Raw genomic sequence first — 17,337 nt, 5'->3', positions numbered from 1 at the left:
GAGCATCACCTAAGATGTGGATTTCCTTTTTGAAAAAAAATTTGAGTTAACTAGCTGCCCACATGATGGTAGGAGGAGGGGTGGAGAGGAGGGCCAATGCATTTATGGAGCGATTACTCTGTTCCAGGTATTATACTGGTGGTCACTTTCCTGTACAGGTCTCACTACCTCACAGGGAGGGTTTCCTTCACCTCCATGTGCTGTTCAGAAACAGGCTCAGAGACAGTGCGTAATTTGTCAAAAGGCACTTGAAGAGCAAGGAGACAGTTATGGGACTTAAATAAAACTACATATAACTATAGCTTTTTTGGGGGTGCAATATTCACTCTCCTATGAATCTCCTCAAAAAGCAGAGTCATGTTTGCACACAGAGACAAACATACAAAAAAGATGTTTAAATATTTCTTGATCAAAGGTGGGCCTTCTGCACCCAGCCTCAGTCAGAAAACAGGCAATTTGCATGAGAGAAAAATCAATGGAACCAAAGAGAGAGTCTATTAACAGATGCTAGGATATAATGCAGTCCAAATATTTGCTAAATAAAGCATCACAAATCAATAGACACAGATGAATTATTCAATAAACGATGTCTGGAAAAGAAGTCAGTGAGTGTAGTGGAGGCTAACCCACTTAGGTCACTGCCTGTATTTCACAGCAAACTAAATCCAAAAATGGATAGAGATTGGGTACACGCAAGCACACATGTGCACATGTATGAGTGACAGATAACACAGGCCTGCCACAGGCAGGGAGAAGAGTGAGGATGGATGTGAGTGACTCCAAGAACCCTGACACTGACAAGTTCAGAGCTTTAGAAATTGAACAGCCATGCAAAGAAGAAGAAAAAGAAAATCACGTATCCAGGAGAAGCTACTAAATCTTGGCAAGGCAGGCAGCTATGCAGGATTTTAACCTGGCCTATCTCCAACCTGACCCTCCCCTAGCTCATTGGCACCATAAGCCAGGAGCCCGGAAGCAAACAGAGAGGTATGACTGTTTTTGTAGCTCTTTTAAAAAGCCCCATCCCAAGAGCACAATAAAAATTTTATTTCTAACTTCCAGTCCTTTGGAAAATCTCTGTTCCCAGGGTGCTGTGGCCATTTGATTAAACTCAGAGCTCAACTCAGCAGAGAGGAAAAGTCCCCCCACCCACCCCCAGGGAATGACTAAAACAATAACCATTTTCTGGCAACATCACGGGCACTCAGGCTGTGGTTTCAGCTGGGGCGAACAAAAGCGTGGCTGGTAATTTAAAAGTCAGTCCTGGAGAATTGGAACCCATTAAAAAAAATAAAAAAGCTTTTCACAGCTAAAAGCTTTTTTGGAAAGAAAGGGTTTATTGAGCCCCAGGCTGGCCCAAAAGAGGAACAGGTCCTGGGGCATTTGCGGTCTAAACCACCCCCAGCAGGGCTGGGTGGGCCAGACCAGAGGTGCACCATCACCATGGAGAACTTGGAAAAGTTCCTACATATTTCTGAAAATCTAAGACTGCATACGCACAAGGCTTTGTGCATGCCTGAGAAAAAAACAGGGAAGGAGAAAGTTCCAGGGACTGACTTCCAGCTGCATTCAAAGGCCTGAGCAAACAGGCAGTAAAAGGCTGTCTCACAAACTGCTTGAAGCCGGAAGGTGAGCCTTCTCCTACCCACCCCCTTAGAAAGGGGTGAGAGACACAGATGCAAGGCATTTAACGGGGACTGGGAAGGCTAACCTGAGGCAGGCTTCTTCTTGACTCTAAGACCTGACCCTGACCTCCCTCCGAGAACATTTGCTTTAAGAAAATTTTAACTGCAAATTCTGGGTCCCCAGAATCTATCAAATGAGACAGCAAAGTTGCTAAACAAATAAGCAACCAATGAAAAAAACAAAAGCAGCAACAATAAAAACAACAAACCCTGTGGGGGCAGATTTTTATGCCAGACTTATTACAATATATTATTTAACATCATGCAAAAGGAACCCCATGGAAGTGTGCTATACACACAGGAAAAAAAAAAACAGTCATAGAAAATGTTGCTGAGAGACTTGGCAGACAGAGACTTTAAGTTACTTATTATATGTTCCAAGAGCCAAAGGGAAGCATATTAAATAATTAACAAAGTATGACAATGATTTCCCACTAAATAGAGGGTGGCCATAAAGGGACAGCACTTATTTGAAAAGGAATAAACAGACATCCTGGAGTTGAAAAACACAACTAAAATTACAGATTTCCTGGAGGGACTGAACTCAACATCAGATTTGAGCTAGATGAAGAAAGCATCAGCAAAACTGAAGATAGGTCAATAGATATGATCCATTCTAAATAACACAAAGAAGACAGAATGAAGAAAAGTAAGCAGAATTTCAGAGACCATCAAAGGTACCAATAACACACACACATAATTGGACCTTGGAAGGAGAAAAGGAAAAGGGGTAGAAAAAAATATTTCAAAAAAATACTGCCCAGAAATTTACACACTGAAAACTGTAAAATGTTACTGAAAGAAATGAAATGAGATCTAAAGAAATAGAAAGACATCCCATGTTCATGGATCAGAAGACAACATTGTTAAGATGGCTCCCCAAATAGTTCTACAGATTCAACACAGTCCCCACCCACCTCCCTATTGCTGTTTTGCAGAAATTGACAAGCTAATCTTAAATTTTATATAAAAGGTAAGGGGCAGCCCTGGCTGGTATGGCTCAGTGGATTGAGTGCCCACCTGCAAACCAAAGGGTCGCTGGTTCGATTCCCAGTCGGGGTACATGCCTGGGTTGTGGGCCATGTCTCCAGTAGGGGGTGTGCGAGAGGCAACCACACACTGATGTTTCTTTCCCTCTCTTTATCCCTGACTTCCCCTCTCTAAAAATAAATAAGTAAAATCTTTAAAAATATATAAGGAACCCAGAATAACTAAAACAATATTGAAAAGAAACACAAAAGGCCACATGTGGTGCGTTTCCGTGTATACAAAGAGTCCAGATTAAGCAATCTATATAGATAGAAACTAGATCAGCAGTTTCTGGGGCTCAGCAGGTGGAGACAAGGGTGGGGCATGACTACTGCTGGGTAGTTACTGCTATACAACTCTGTGGATATACTAAACACAGCAGAACTACTTAGCTTATTTTTTAATGAAGTTTATCTGATATAGAACATTGTGCAAATTACTGGTGCACAACATGTTGTTACATTTATATATTGTAGGAAGAATGCCATTGTAGCAATGACCAGTGCCGGCTCACTTTATACAGGTGACTTCAGCAACCTACTTGGTTGATACAACTCCGAGGTGGTGCGGTTGCCTGGGAAACCACTCCTGATAGTTTGACCTTCACCCATTAAACTCGCATCCCTCTATATATGACAAGACAAAAGTCACAAGGTAGAAAATGATCCTTACTGCAAGGGACTGAACACACTCACTCGTATGTGGGTCTGGTCTGGGACCACCCGTACAGGCTGTGCACGTCGTAGTGCTGCACCCGGGAGCCGTCGGGCAGGACCTGCTCGCTCTCCATGCACAGGGTCTTGCTGCTCAGACCGCTGTCCCTGGACTCCAAATCTGAGAGGAAATGCCGAGTTATGTTCTGAACAACCGGAACTGCCCATTCACTAGAAATTCCCGTCACCCTGGCATTGCTTATTTCAACCAATGACTCTGTTACCAGTAACAGCTCCAATTTTAATCATTACTTTTGTCTTAAAAAAAGGGAAAAATCAATGTTCTGTGACTTTATAACTAATGAAGGGTAAGGACAGGAGATGGAGCTGGTCAAGGCACCCTCCTGGTGTCATGACTGTGTCTCCCACTAGATGGCAATGTTCTCAAGGGAATAGATCTGCTTTCAATCAAGTTTGTATTGATGTTGCTAAATCGTTCTGGTGTGTCAGTACTTGCCTGATAAACAAATATTAAACCAAGGGAGGAAGAAGGAAAACAAGGAAGGAAAAAGGGAGGGAGGGAGGGAGGGAGGGAGGGAGAGAGGGAGGGAGGGAGGGAGGGAGGGAGGGAGGGAGGGAGGGGGAGGGGAGGGAAGCATAGCCGTGACCTAGACATTAAAAAACTTGATTTCCAGATTTCATCTCCCAAATTACTGGCATGGTGCTTTTAGGAAGGCGAGTCCCTTCCTTCCTCCCCCATGTTTATGTAAGGAGAGAGAGAGCTCAACTTTCTGAAAGGCCTTTGATCTTCAAGGCCTAGGATTCTCTGTTTCTGTTTGTACCGTAAGACAACCAGAGCCTACGTGAGTGTATGCAGGGCGGGGAGGGAGTTATTTACAGTTGTAGCCATCAGTTCATAGTTACCAATGTCGTCGGATGCACCCTACATTGCCTGGTGTCTTCCACACCACATCAAGTCATTACTTCCACACTTGATTAGTAATTTGCTTGCACTTATTCATGGTTATTCTATGTGGGCTTTTTAGCTCGTGTTTGAGAATGTTTTTCTCACTCTGCAATGAGGCTTCACTTCGACAACAAGGGGAAAACTCGCAAGGGTTTTTGAGCCAGGGAGGCCATTTAACGAAGTCATCACTGTACATACATGGCATATAAGGTGGTTTATTAAGAATTTCGTCGCGGCAGCCCCCGACAGATCCATCCACGAAGTTCGATGGCTCATTCATATCCTGAAATGAACCAGCAAAAAAGGTTCCGTGATGTCAGAGTCTGTATGGCCTTAGCTTGGGGGCACGCTGACCTCCTGGAGACAAAAGTGTCTTATTTAAGCTCTCCCCCCCCCCCCAGCTGCTTGATTCCCTGACCCGGTTTAATCTCAGGCACAGACCCGAATGGACCCTAAGAATGCGTGTTGGTTTAAGTAGCATGTTCAATTCCCAGTCGAGGTTCCAGTTTTCAGCTCCTGAGGACTGGCAGAAAGACTGAGATGAGGTTGGATCTAAGACCTAAGGAAATCTCCTCCTGATTCAACTCCCCCATCTGACCTCGCTCTTTTACAACCTTTTTATTGGTGGCCAGTGGTCACTATTCTCTCCCCCTACTTCTTCTCAGTCCAGTAGCTGGACTAATTTGGGCATCAGCACAGTCCAAACACGCGAGTAGCAGTGTCTCCCCCTCTGCCATCCTGAGAAGCTGTCGGAGACTCGGAAACAAATCTGGAAATCAGGGATCCTTGCAGGGGTTTATTTCTTAAATGCAGGCAGTAGCAATTCCTGCAGCAAGTGGTCTTTGCCTGCTTTACCAGAAGTTAACACATTGAGTATCGGGCTGTCTTAAATAGCACATACAAAAAGACAAAAGCAGGTATTTCAGAAACTGATGACTATTTCGAGTTATTCAGCTACAGTTTTGCTCCAGTGGAACCAATATCCTAAAGTGATCTCCATTCCTCAGAGCTCCCCATACCTCTTCGCCGTGTGCTTGGCCTGCCTGGCTTAGCCTGTGCCCTTTATTATGTGTCTCCTCGGTGTCCACGTCCTGAAAGTTAGTGGCCGGGAAGCCCCCAAGCACAGCCCGTGGGCTCAGACTTCTGTCTCTACATGAGTCACAGGCAGCTCAGTCCAGACCTGAGGGGCTCTTCAGAGCTGGCCTAGACCCTGCTCAGGGTTTTGGGCTGCTCAGCCCTGGGGAAGGAGACTGGGAAGTTGCTACACTTCCCAGCCCTAGAAATGCACAAACAGAAGAGCCTTTCGACACCTGTCCCAGGAAGAGACATCGCGGGAAGCCTGCTCTTTCGCCCAACTGACATGTGTAACAAATGTCTCAGGCGTCTCCACGAGTGAGCACTGTGATGAACATCTATTTTGTCCCAGATCTGGGCCTTCCTTGCCTCGAGTCCTGCCCCGTGTCACAGGATGGTCCCTCAGCTCACCTATTGCTGCCTTCTGGGTAGGTGTGGCCAGTGGGAGGCAGTGGCAAGAGATTGGAAGATGGGAGATTAGAGAAGCCAGGGTATCTGCTGCCTTTTTCTCTGGCAGCCTCTCCAGTGGTGGCTCGTCCCCCATGGGCCTCCGACTTCCTCCAGATAATATGTCCCTGCGACTCCCTCCATTTGTCCTGGTGGTCCCAGCAATTAATTCTGTGCTCGCACCCTCTCTTTCATTCCTAGCTCCCTGCTTCGCTAGTCTAGGAATCGCGTCTCCAGGTTTGCAGTGCTGGCGTTTCCAAAGACAAACCACTAAGAGTGCACTTACGATCCACAGTCCATCGAACTTCAAGCTCTTCGTAGGCTCTCGGGGGTTGGTGTAGAGCTCACTTATTTCCTTCTTCCACCAGGCAGCCGTGCTGTTCCGCAGGAAGTCGGGAAAGGCGACGGAGGCCCGGAACCTCTGTAAGAGCAACACAGGCCCTCACACGGGGTCTCAGCCAGTCCAGTGGAGTGCGGGACTGGAAGGGGCCTGAGCAGGTGCGGTGGGAGGCGCCACCCCCAGCAGGGGGAGCCCTAAGCCAGGCCTGCTGCTTCCACTGCACAGAGTCCACTGCAGGCTCGGAGTTCACTGCAGGCGCAGAGACCAGGGACGGCTGATTTTAATCTTATTTTCCAAGAAGGTTAGATAGTCTTGAGTCCTTTTTAAACATAGCATTCATTTTATAAATGAATGTTTTCGTTGTAAGAACTGGAAAATTAACTGTCTGCGCCTAAACTATGAGACTTAAGAGATTCCAGTACTGCTTTCTACCCGGGTCAAAGAAAGGAGACCAGTCGCCCCGCAGCAGAAGCCTTGGAAACTGTGCTTCGGAGTGGGTGGGGTGCTGGATGCCCGAGCTGAGGAGGCTGCTGGGGCTGAAATCGGAGACATTGCTCCTCCCAGCTGGATTCCATGCTGACAATTTACTGCCCCTCAGTGTGTTCACACCCTCTGCAGTGAAAATACTCCAGGCTTGGGTTCAGTATTTTTCGAGCAACATTAGATTCGAACAAAACAACCCATTAAAAGCACACCTGTAAAGGTATTTCATTTATGATTTCCTCCTACACATTTCCAGTTTACTTGCTTGTTGAGTTTTCCATTTGGGGATCTTTTTTTCTGCCAAGTAATTACTAGGCGACAAACACACTCATCTTAGAGCTGCTACTTAACCAAACAGCGGCATAAAACTCATGTGTATCTAAGGATTTAGAGCAATGGAGACAAAAAAAAAAAAAGAAGAAGAAATCTGTCTGTAACGATACCTTAACCTGTGTTTCATGGTCAAGGGATGTATCCACCTCCACGTTGGGCAAATCTGGCCAAACCTAGAGAAAAACAGGAAAAACGAACACCTTTCAAAGGCATTGCATACAGGCGGTGAGATGTTTCATATGTTACACTCTATTAACATGCATCTCCACAACAATCTCAGGGATCTTGGCCAGTAACTGAATTCTAAGGTCTGGATGAATGAAATTCTGTTAGGTGAAAATAAGTGGGGTTTCTTGACTCATTCCGTAGCTATCACAATTTCACTTTTGATCTTAATGATCAACTAAATCCATTTTAAATAAGTCCTCTGAACAAATCAAATCACCTTTCAAACAATTACTCAGTTCTCTGATGTGCTTGTCATGGACCTATAGCAAAATTCCCTTTTTAAATAAGAAATGTGAGTAAAGAAACAAGATCGTTCATGGGTTGTTCATTTACAACCCATGAACAAAGCCTCAACACTTTAAAGCAGCATCATGACTTACTGGGAAACCCAGTATATGTAGCATTTAAAAAATCCATATTATTGCCCTGGCTGGTATGGTTCAGTGGTTTGAGTGACAGCCTGCAAACCAAAAGGTCACTGGTTCAATTCCCAGTCAGGACACATGCCTGGGTTGCAGGCCAGGTCCCCAGTAAGGGGCATGTGAGAGGCAACCCCAAAATAATGTTTCCCTCTCTCCCTTCCCTTCTCTCTAAAAGTAAATAAATAAAATCTTTTAAACAATTAAAAAATCCATATTATCAATTAATTTAGGAGGATATTCACTATATACATGAATTAATTCATTCGAGAAACACTGATCAAGCACTTCTCTATGCCAGGCACTGTTCTATAGTCCGTATCTAAAGAAACAGACCTTATTTTTTAAGAGCTCAAAGACGGAACGTAAGTGCTGTGTTGTACATTGTCTTCTTTGTGGGCAACAGTAGAGAAAAGGGAGAAACAGACAATGAGGCATTGAATATGTCCCGACAAGAAATGTTTCAGTCGCTCTTGAGTGCATGTACTACTTGGGTACGCTGGGAGAAGGCAACAGGCCAAGGCACAGCGAGCACGGCACACACCAGAGCGGGAGAAAGTGTACAGTGTCATGACAGAGCAGAGTGTGAAGCCTGGCTAAAGGCCACTGTCACTCGGAGTGAGGAGGTTCACCTAAAACCCTGTCGTTCTACACCAAACGATAAGGATGAGGATGGGGGCCCGAAAAGGAATTAAAGGAGGTGAAAGAAGGAGGATAATACGTAAGAGTTAGTGATTTACTTAAATATGAAGGCTGACTAAGCATCATAAGCCAAAGATGAGTATGAATCTTAAGTGTGGGTGACTGGGAGACACAGATTTCAGGGCTGTTCTCGAAGGGATTCTTTATGTGTGTTAAATGACTCGCTGGCCTACGTGAGTGGTGAACACCATATTTCCAGGCAACAAAATGAAACTCACTGTTTTAGAGATGGGAGCTGTGACCTTGGTCTTATTAATGTCTATTAAGCTAATGAGCGTTGGACAGATTTCTACTCACTCATAGTTTATAAGTTACCCGATACACTTTACCAGGATTTATGAAGAGCATCTTTTCATCAGAACATTGTGATGCTGATTAATTATGGGCACCTCCTCCAAGTCCTCACCTTTCCCCAGACAATGTCACTGCTGTCTGGCCACTTGATGAACACGTCGCTTTCCTGGCCTCTGGAGAATGGGAGGTACTGGGTCTCATTGCCAGAAATGGCTGGATCCTGCAATAAATGGGTTCAACACAGAAAACATGAGGAAAGGATTTCCGAGGAAAATGCTCTCCAAAACTTTAACAATTCACCATCCAGAAAGAAATGGTGGACTTTCAACACAACACAAATGAACAAACAAAAAACTCAGCCCATGGATAATATGCCTCAGGTCCAATGAGCAGCTGAGAAGTAAAAGAATATATTGACGTCTCTCCATAAAATTCCCAGGGGGAAAAAGGGTGCCAGTTTTGGTAAACAAGTCCTGGAGATAAGCCAGGTGAAGAAGACAGTACCTTCAAACAGAGAAAGGCAACACCCTGTGTTGCAACAGCGTCACAGTGATGCCCCTTACGACAAGGGAACTTCTTCTATTCTGCGGTCAGACTTGTACATCTTCCCATTAACCCCATCCCTCCCCTGCCCAGTTCCTTTCTGTACGTATCCTATTTCACGATGGTCCCATAAATCATCGCTATGCAAAATGAGATTGTTAATGTTTATTTATTGGCTGTATCCCTCCAATAAAGTATAATCCCACTAAGAAAAAGGATATGGTCTTCTTCATTCATTTAGATTACACACACACACACACACACACACTCCTTTTAGAACAATGATTTTCAAAGACCCTGTGCTTAACAAATACTTGAATGAATGAATGAATGAACAAACAGAAGTCAGCAACTAATGCTTTAATGTATGAAAGCTAGAAGGGAGGACCATTCCCGGGTAACTACTTCTGCCTTTGACTTCCAGTGTAAATAATAAGTCAGTCTTCTGGATCTCCACTAGGTTGTTTGTGAGTTTCATTAAGGAGACGTAAGTCCCCTGAGCCTTACCACAGCTGGGTGATGGCAAAAGGTGGGTTTTTGAAACCCCTTGGGTAAAGATGAGACTAGCTACCTTTGGTGTTTTTAGCCCACAGTTCTAGCTCTACCAAGAGTAAGAAGAACTTGGTCATGAAAAATAAAGATTGTAAGTATTATTTTCTTAAAAGCCCTTTTTGTTTGTCTCCTTTGTTTATTTGCATTTTTCAAACTTAAAAAAATAATTATAGATCAACAGGTAAATGTCCTATGCTCTTCACCTCATCTCTAAAAATGGAACTATTTTTAAACCATGGATACAGAAACAGAAAACAAGGCCACATCTTCGCAAGCACCTACCAGAATGAGGATGAACCTCATGCCGTTTTGCTTCATTCGCTCCATCAGGAGACTGAGGTTTTGAAAGCTGCTGCTGAGGGTGAAGTCCAGCTTCCGGTCCATGTAATCTATGTCTACATGTTGAACATCCTACAGGAAGGGGCAAGCAAGGTGTTGGGGGTCCTGCAGTGGTATCCCTCGGGGCACCCAGCTGCTCTGCTGGGCTCCCTCTCTGCTGCTTGCGGACCCCAGCCCAGCGCCCTCCGAATTTACCCCATGACTTTACCAGGGGGGCTTTCAATATGGCTGATTACAATGGCTTCCTGAGTCCTGCACACAGATCGCCCGTTCCCATTCCTTCTCCGTTTGCCCCTCTTCCTCAAGTAGGACTCTCCCCCCTTTCCTTCCCTCAATTCATGTCTTTTCCATTCTTCAAATCTCAAATGTAGTGAGCCTTCCAAAAAAAAAGGGGGCTAGTTAAATGTCCACAGAAATCAGGACTCTGCTGAAAAGCAGAAAAGGTTGTGTATCTGTTTTCTCTTTTCCCCTCCACCACACTTGACTGGATTTATTCACATTTAAGAACTGCATTACTTTATAGCACCCTAAAGTAGACTAACAGTATACTTTTCCCACCATCCCCATTTGCCTGGATGGTCTCTGAAAGGGGAACCTTGCCTTCCCTTTTCTCAACACAGCACAAACCAACCTATGTTTCTGCAAATGAAAGGTACCCGGTTCAGGATTGTTGAATGATGGCTAAAGTGGTTAACACCATATTTTGCCATGTACTATGCACACTTTTTGCCCAAATTTTTTAGGGAAAAATAAGGATGCACATTTTACATGGGTATAATAACCCTGTGTATAATGTGCACAAAAGCATGGGTATACATCATACACAGCAACATATGGTATCAGTTGAAGTACGAGATAAACCTTTTCTTTAGCCTGAAGGTTATAATCACCTGTATGGTCTTATGACTTTAACTCAAACTTGTTTGAGGGAGCAGAGACTTGGGCATAAGCCAAAGCTTAGAAAAGAATGAAACAACGTATATTATTAACATTGGTTGCCTTGGTGAGAGAGACCTATGGATTTCTTTCCTCTTTTAATTTGCCTATCTTTTTAAATTGATATTTAATAAGTATCTTGTATAGTAGTATATAAAAAGGAGAAAAACAATAAACCCGAGTGAATGTTTCAAGCTATCTTTGGTGAGAATATTGGAACACTTTATTCTCCTCTTCTAAGCACTGACTGCCCTCCAGATCTCAGGAGGAAAGTTAAAAGCAGAGAGAGAATGTGGGATGAAAATTCGATCATTATAAGAGATGAAAGAATGTGCCATTTATGCACTTCTGCTTGTCAACAGTGACTGACTGTACTTCTCAGGGCTTATCTAGTGGCCAGGTAGTCATTGTAGGATTTACACACATGAGTATTTGCATTTAAGTCAGAGTGAAGGCTTGATTTTAACTATATTCTTTCATATTGTCACTTTATACCCATCCTCTTCAAAACTAGTCACAGTATAGTCTAAAATTGTCAAAATATTGACATGATTCCTACTTAGAAGTCCCCAAAGTCATGGCTTAAGACCACCCATGGCTTCTGTAGGATATTTCTGGCAAGAGGCAGTAAGTAACAATATCCTCCATTAACTTCTGGAGGATTTCTGCCCTTCAATTTTGAACCCTTGACTTAAAAGGGTGGCATGAAATAAGTCTAAAAAGCAATGTTTCCACAGAGGCCATGCTCCACAGCTACATTTTCTTTGTGCCTAGGTAGTCATCAGTGATTTCTATGAAGATATTTTCAATCTATAGTAAGCCACAGATTCCCTTAACTAATTCAACCACAGGCTGGGGGAGGGCTTCATACATAGGGAATCTGGGCCTCCATCATCGCATCATACAAGTTGGAGATTTCAGTATCACTCTGGTATCCATAGCGACTCAGCTGGAATCCCAAGGCCCAGTACGGAATCATTGTTGGCCGACCAATCAACTAGAATAAAAAAGAAAAACAGATGTAGGTAGGTTTCTTAGGGAAAGAAAGATGGTTGGCTTATGCTTAAAGGACCTTGAGCAAGTCTGCTGAGTATTGTCTTATTTAAGAGACTACATTCAAGGAAAATAAGAAAGTCAAATAAATGTGATACAACCATGGAGAAGCAGAATGATGGAAAACCTCCCTGTATTTTAAAGCTTCCGCTCTAGAAAACCTGAGAATTCAGGAGTAATTGCTTATTTTTAGCGAATAATTAAGAGACAAATGGGATATAAACACGCTTTTACAGGCCCTTAGGGTTTTTACTAAAGCCCTGCTCTCAGAAAAGACAGTGATAATGTAGTAGGGACACCCAAAATTGGCCTTTCTCAGTACTACGAATATGGCAACACCCAATAAGCATTGGATGGTGTGTAAATGAATAGGATGACTTCTGACCTCCGTGTATTGCTGGGCTACAAGCTCAGGGGTTGGCCCCAAAACCACATAAAAGTCCAAAATCCCTCCCGTGGTGCGGTATGTCAGGGCAGGAGTGGGCTGGACTGTCACATCTGTTAAAAAACAACAACAACAAAAGGTGAGGAGCATCCTTGGCACTATAAATTACCCAGGTAGGAAATCTGCCCTAACATTTACTATTTTCTACTCTCTACCTTTCATGCCCAGCTCCTCTACAAAGTTCTCTCCCATGCAGTGGGGTCAGGGAAGGGTCTCCAGGTGCCCCAAACACAATCTCAGTCTCAACATTTTCTAACCCTCCATGAAAGGGAATTAAAGCGTCACAGTAAAATAAGGTCATACACAACTAGGGACCCTGTTTAGTCGGAAGTTTACTTCTCATACCTGGGCTAGGGATCTTCATAAATCATGAAGAAATGAATGAATGAATGAATGAATGAATGAATGAAAGGTCAACTAAAGTGTCCTATTTCCCTTCTTGGTCCCGGTTGTCCCTATTCCTACTGATATCCCAGATCCCAATAAAAGGGGCCCAGGAAGGAGCCTCTGGCTTACCCATGGCATTGCTGTTGAGCAGAAGCACTCCGTGGGCACTGCCGTCCTCCTCCAGGCCCATGTAGTAGGGGTGGACGCCATAGGAATTCTTCTTGTACTGGGAGAGTCGTGGGGAAAGTAGTTGAGAAACAAAAAGAGAAAAGCCCCCAAAATTCATTCCACCTTATACCCCAAACAGCCAGCCCCTCTACTCAACACTGAAGATTTAGAACAATGTCAGGCCCTCTGTGAAGCCTTCCTTGACCCTCCCTTCCACCACAAGCAAGAAGCTAAGTGCCATTCCCTCTATGCCCTCCTTGTTTATTATCACACAGTTCTATTATCACACTGATTACATGGCCACCACTACTTCTGCAGCTTACTCATGAGCCTATAAGCCTCTGGAGAACAAAGACAGTGTTTTGTGAAATAACACAGTGACTTATTAAATAAGACGATCTTATTCTGTGTGTGCCTGGCACATAAAGTATATTAAATAAAAGTTTATAAAATAAAATTCATAGTACACATAGAATATAGTATGTATATATTCTACATATATGTAAGTATGTGTGTATATATATATTCTAAAAGACATTTATGAACAGGAGAGCATTATATAACACGTGGCCTATTTCATTTGACAGCACAATTTATCGACATAAGCTGAAGTTGGTGAATAGGGTACTATGCATGAAGTAAAATAGATTTACAGAGTGCCCTGGTCAGATGGCTCAGTTGGTTGGTGCTTTGTCCCATACACTAAAAGGTTGTGGGTTCAATTCCCAGTCACAGGCCATGCCTAGGTTGTGGGCTCAGTCCCCAGCTGGGGTGCATACAGGAGGTAACTGATTAATGTTTCTCTCTCTCTCCCCCTCTCTAAAATCAGTAAACATATCCTTGAGTGTGGATTAATAATAATAAATAAGTAAATTTACACAGAGAGAAACTGATCGATAATCTCACTCTTCTGTGCTTACCGCTGGTGGCTCATCTCGAGCAAACATTCCCCACGTGTTCCAGCTAATGTTCCTTCTGAAGGCTGTGTGCTCAGTTTCTCCAAAGCCATAGATGTTCTCAGAGGGGAGGCGAGTAGAAATGGAAAGGAACTTGTCATCGAAGGTGAAGCCGGGGAGCTGAGAGTCCCAACTGGAACACAAAGGCGTGCTTTCAAGCTAAGCTGCTCACAGAGCAGAGCCAACAAGGAACACGGTCAGGATGTCTAGCTCATTCCAAAGCTGGCTGAATGACTGCACACCTGGATGCAGGTTCAAATACTGGGCGCTGACCCAGGCTTTATGAATGGCCATGACTCACTACCAAGGTTCTGTGTTTGCATTTTTATTCCATGGTTTGCAAGACTGGCAACTAACTCCTTTGCTGATTTATGGACCCTTGAGAGTCTCACTCAGCTCTGTATTTTTAGTTCTCATTGCCTGGCATATCAGCTTGAATCAATGAATAGTGTCCAAGCAAATGTTCCAATAGAAAAGTCTGGGAAATCAATGAATAGTGTCCAAGCAAATGTTCCAATAGAAAAGTCTGGGAAACGCAGACTTTTCTGGATTGGCTAAAGCGCTTCTTTATCAAAGAAGTCAACAGACAGAAAGTCAGACACATGGTCAAAGACAACCAGAGGCTGTCCACACGTGCCCATACAGGTGACGGTTTTCTGTGAGGGTGGGGAGGCAAAACCCAGACCTTGGGTTCATGCCAATCAGCAGCAGGACTGGGATGAGAGGTGGCAATTCCTTTCACGCTCAACATTGTGAACAAGCTGTAAGTCTACAGTGTCAATAGAAGCAAAGACCATAAGACACCATTTCTCTTTCCTCAGTGACCTTTACCCCTCTCTCCTGACTCTTCTTTTACTATTTCTTTATGGGGCAAACAACGTGTTCTTCTACTTAACAAGAACAATGAGTAGGACATGGATTTTGCTTTTTCTGAAATCAAGCAACATTTAGTACTTTTAAACCTTTGATTGGTTTAAAATGAAATCCCCATTGAAGTAGGGGGAAACAGATATTCTCTCTCTGTAGAAAAACAAACACACACAGTCTCAAAGGTCAACATTTCACTTGCATTAATTATAACCACTGTGAGTAGATCTATAAGCACTCTAATTAGAACCAAACAAATAGTGCTTACATCACAGTGCCGGAGCTATTTCGTCGAATCTGGATCCCGAAAGGATTGTTCTGAATCTCGACATCATACAGACGGTTTTCGGGGGAGCCAACTGGAGAGGAGGGGGTATTCAGAGGCACTGGTACCTCATACCTTTTATTAGTGGGGTCATAGACCTGACAAGGAGAGAGGAGGAGACTTACTGATGGAATCTCAAACCGAAGGGCCCTCACACCAGCTCAGACAATTCAGTTCCCATCAGGAGGTCTCCACTGTCCCAAAGCAGACAGACAGACGAGGGTCCTGCCTACCCACTGTGCCCAACACAGAGCCTCAACTGCAAAAATGCCTCAGAGACATGCATTCAAAGCCAGGCGGGGCATATCCTCTAAAGAATTTGTCGTTTAAGGGTACAAAATCTCACAGACAGGATGCATGTGTGTTTATCAGTGCGGCATGTGAGCAGGTATGTACACGGAACTATACGAGATCATGCGTGAGCATGTGTGCGTATGGCAGAAATCAGAGAACTGAGCTGTCATATACATGCTGAGATATTCTTACTAGTTGAGCTTCCAGATGTGGCTCAGCTTTTCTGTTCTGAAGATTGCTCCTCTGTGCCTATCGCTCACTTCTACCCATCAGAACTGCTGTGAGGGCAGAATGACAGAGGGGCCACACATCATGCAAGGTTGGGTAGCGTCGCCATCATGAGCAATCACCCTTTTTCTCAAATCAGTATTAGCCCACATATTACCCTTAGGACACATTTTGTTGGAAGTCTTGCTTCTCCAAATTCTGTTTTTCAGACCAAAAGCAGCAATATTATCAGGGAACCTGTTAGCCATGAAGAAACTTGGCCCCACCCCCAGACTTTCTGAATCAGAATTTCCACTTTGACAAGATCCCTACGGGACTCCTCCCACGTCAAATGTGAAAAGCAATGTCTGCAGTGAGCTGTCCGGGGTGGTACCCATTACCTACATGGGGCCATTAAATCCTTGAAATATGCTAGTCTGAATGGAGACTCACTGTAAATGCAAAATCCACAGCAGATTTTGAAGACTTCCCATGATCATAAGATTCAAAAGTATCTCAACAATGGATTCCATGATGAAATGAAAACATTTTAGTACATTGGTTGAATTAAGTGCTATTACAATCAATTTCACCTGAATTATTTCAAATACGTTCTTTAAAAGATGGTTGTTGGAAAACACACGCACTTCTCATTGTATTTTTACTGGAGCGGAGCGGTGCCTCTCCAAGAGTGGTCCCTTAACATGCGTGCAGAACCACACTCACTTGGGAACTTGTTAGAAATGCAGATTCGTGGTCAGGAAACCCTGGGCAGGAGGCCTAGCAATCTGAGTTTGAACAAGACCTGCAGGTGATTCCGATGCACATGAAGCCAAAGTATCAGCTGCAGGAGAAGCCACGGTAATGGGGGAAGTGTGTTAAGTTTACCACTTGTGTGAGCTTATCACAAAGCAGGCACATTTTTCTCTGGGCTGAGGAGGGATTCTTGGAGGGTCTTTCTGATGTAGAGGAGCCATCACTGTAGGAAACTGACAACCCTGGTGGTGCCAAGGCCACAGCCTGGACCCTACTACCTCCTAAATTCCTGACCTTTATTTACCTCTCTGGGCCTTGGCACTCTCATCTCTAAAATGAGGGATCTGGACAAAAAGATGTTTTCAAGGACTTCCACCCATAAGAACACCCTGTTGAGGACCAGAATCTGCAACATGGGGGTTACCTTGAACTGCAGCATGCTTTCTGTGTGGTAGGTCACGCTGAGCTTAAGGAAGCTGATCTTTGCAGAGAGAGTGTCAGAGGTCCTGGCTGCTGCAGACAGAGGGAGGGCACCCTGTGGTAATGGTGGTGCTGCTGCTGCTTGTGGGGACTCAGAGGCCGTCAGATGTGTAAGGTCCACGCTGATGCCAGTGGGCAAATACTGAATGTTACTGGCAGCATAATTAGGGATAGTGTCGTAGAAACAGGTGGGCACACCAGGAACGGTTGTGGGCTGTAACGAGAGGAGGAATCTCTCAGTTGGCCTCTAACACCACACCCTGAGGCTCTAATTACTGAAGAAGTTAGGTAACCCAGACTAAGTCCGTGACACCATGCTGTTGTTATGGGTTGAACTGCATTCCCCCCCACAAGATGTTAAGTCCTGACACCTTG

The 17,337-nt window shown here is 44.2% G+C and overlaps 1 protein-coding gene across 2 annotated transcripts in view; it reads right to left on the bottom strand.

The window, feature by feature from the left end:
* Nucleotides 1-17,337, bottom strand: part of MGAM (maltase-glucoamylase) — a 161,387-nt gene that overhangs the window by 18,701 nt on the left and 125,349 nt on the right. For both annotated transcript variants that reach the window (XM_037138991.2, XM_053656616.1), the window contains 12 exons: nt 16,907-17,176; nt 15,169-15,323; nt 13,998-14,166; nt 13,039-13,135; nt 12,463-12,575; nt 11,896-12,021; nt 10,032-10,160; nt 8,767-8,874; nt 7,122-7,184; nt 6,142-6,276; nt 4,533-4,617; nt 3,410-3,548 (listed from right to left, as the gene is read on the bottom strand). In XM_037138991.2, the coding sequence (XP_036994886.2) occupies nt 3,410-3,548; nt 4,533-4,617; nt 6,142-6,276; nt 7,122-7,184; nt 8,767-8,874; nt 10,032-10,160; nt 11,896-12,021; nt 12,463-12,575; nt 13,039-13,135; nt 13,998-14,166; nt 15,169-15,323; nt 16,907-17,176 (1,589 nt within the window). The remainder of the gene's footprint in view (nt 1-3,409; nt 3,549-4,532; nt 4,618-6,141; nt 6,277-7,121; nt 7,185-8,766; nt 8,875-10,031; nt 10,161-11,895; nt 12,022-12,462; nt 12,576-13,038; nt 13,136-13,997; nt 14,167-15,168; nt 15,324-16,906; nt 17,177-17,337) is intronic.

This window comes from Artibeus jamaicensis, unplaced genomic scaffold (assembly GCF_021234435.1).
Source record: "Artibeus jamaicensis isolate MK-2021 breed Jamaican fruit bat unplaced genomic scaffold, CSHL_Jam_final scaffold_2172, whole genome shotgun sequence".
Classification (NCBI taxonomy): Eukaryota; Metazoa; Chordata; class Mammalia; order Chiroptera; family Phyllostomidae; genus Artibeus; species Artibeus jamaicensis.
This window is presented reverse-complemented; position numbering and strand designations above follow the sequence as displayed.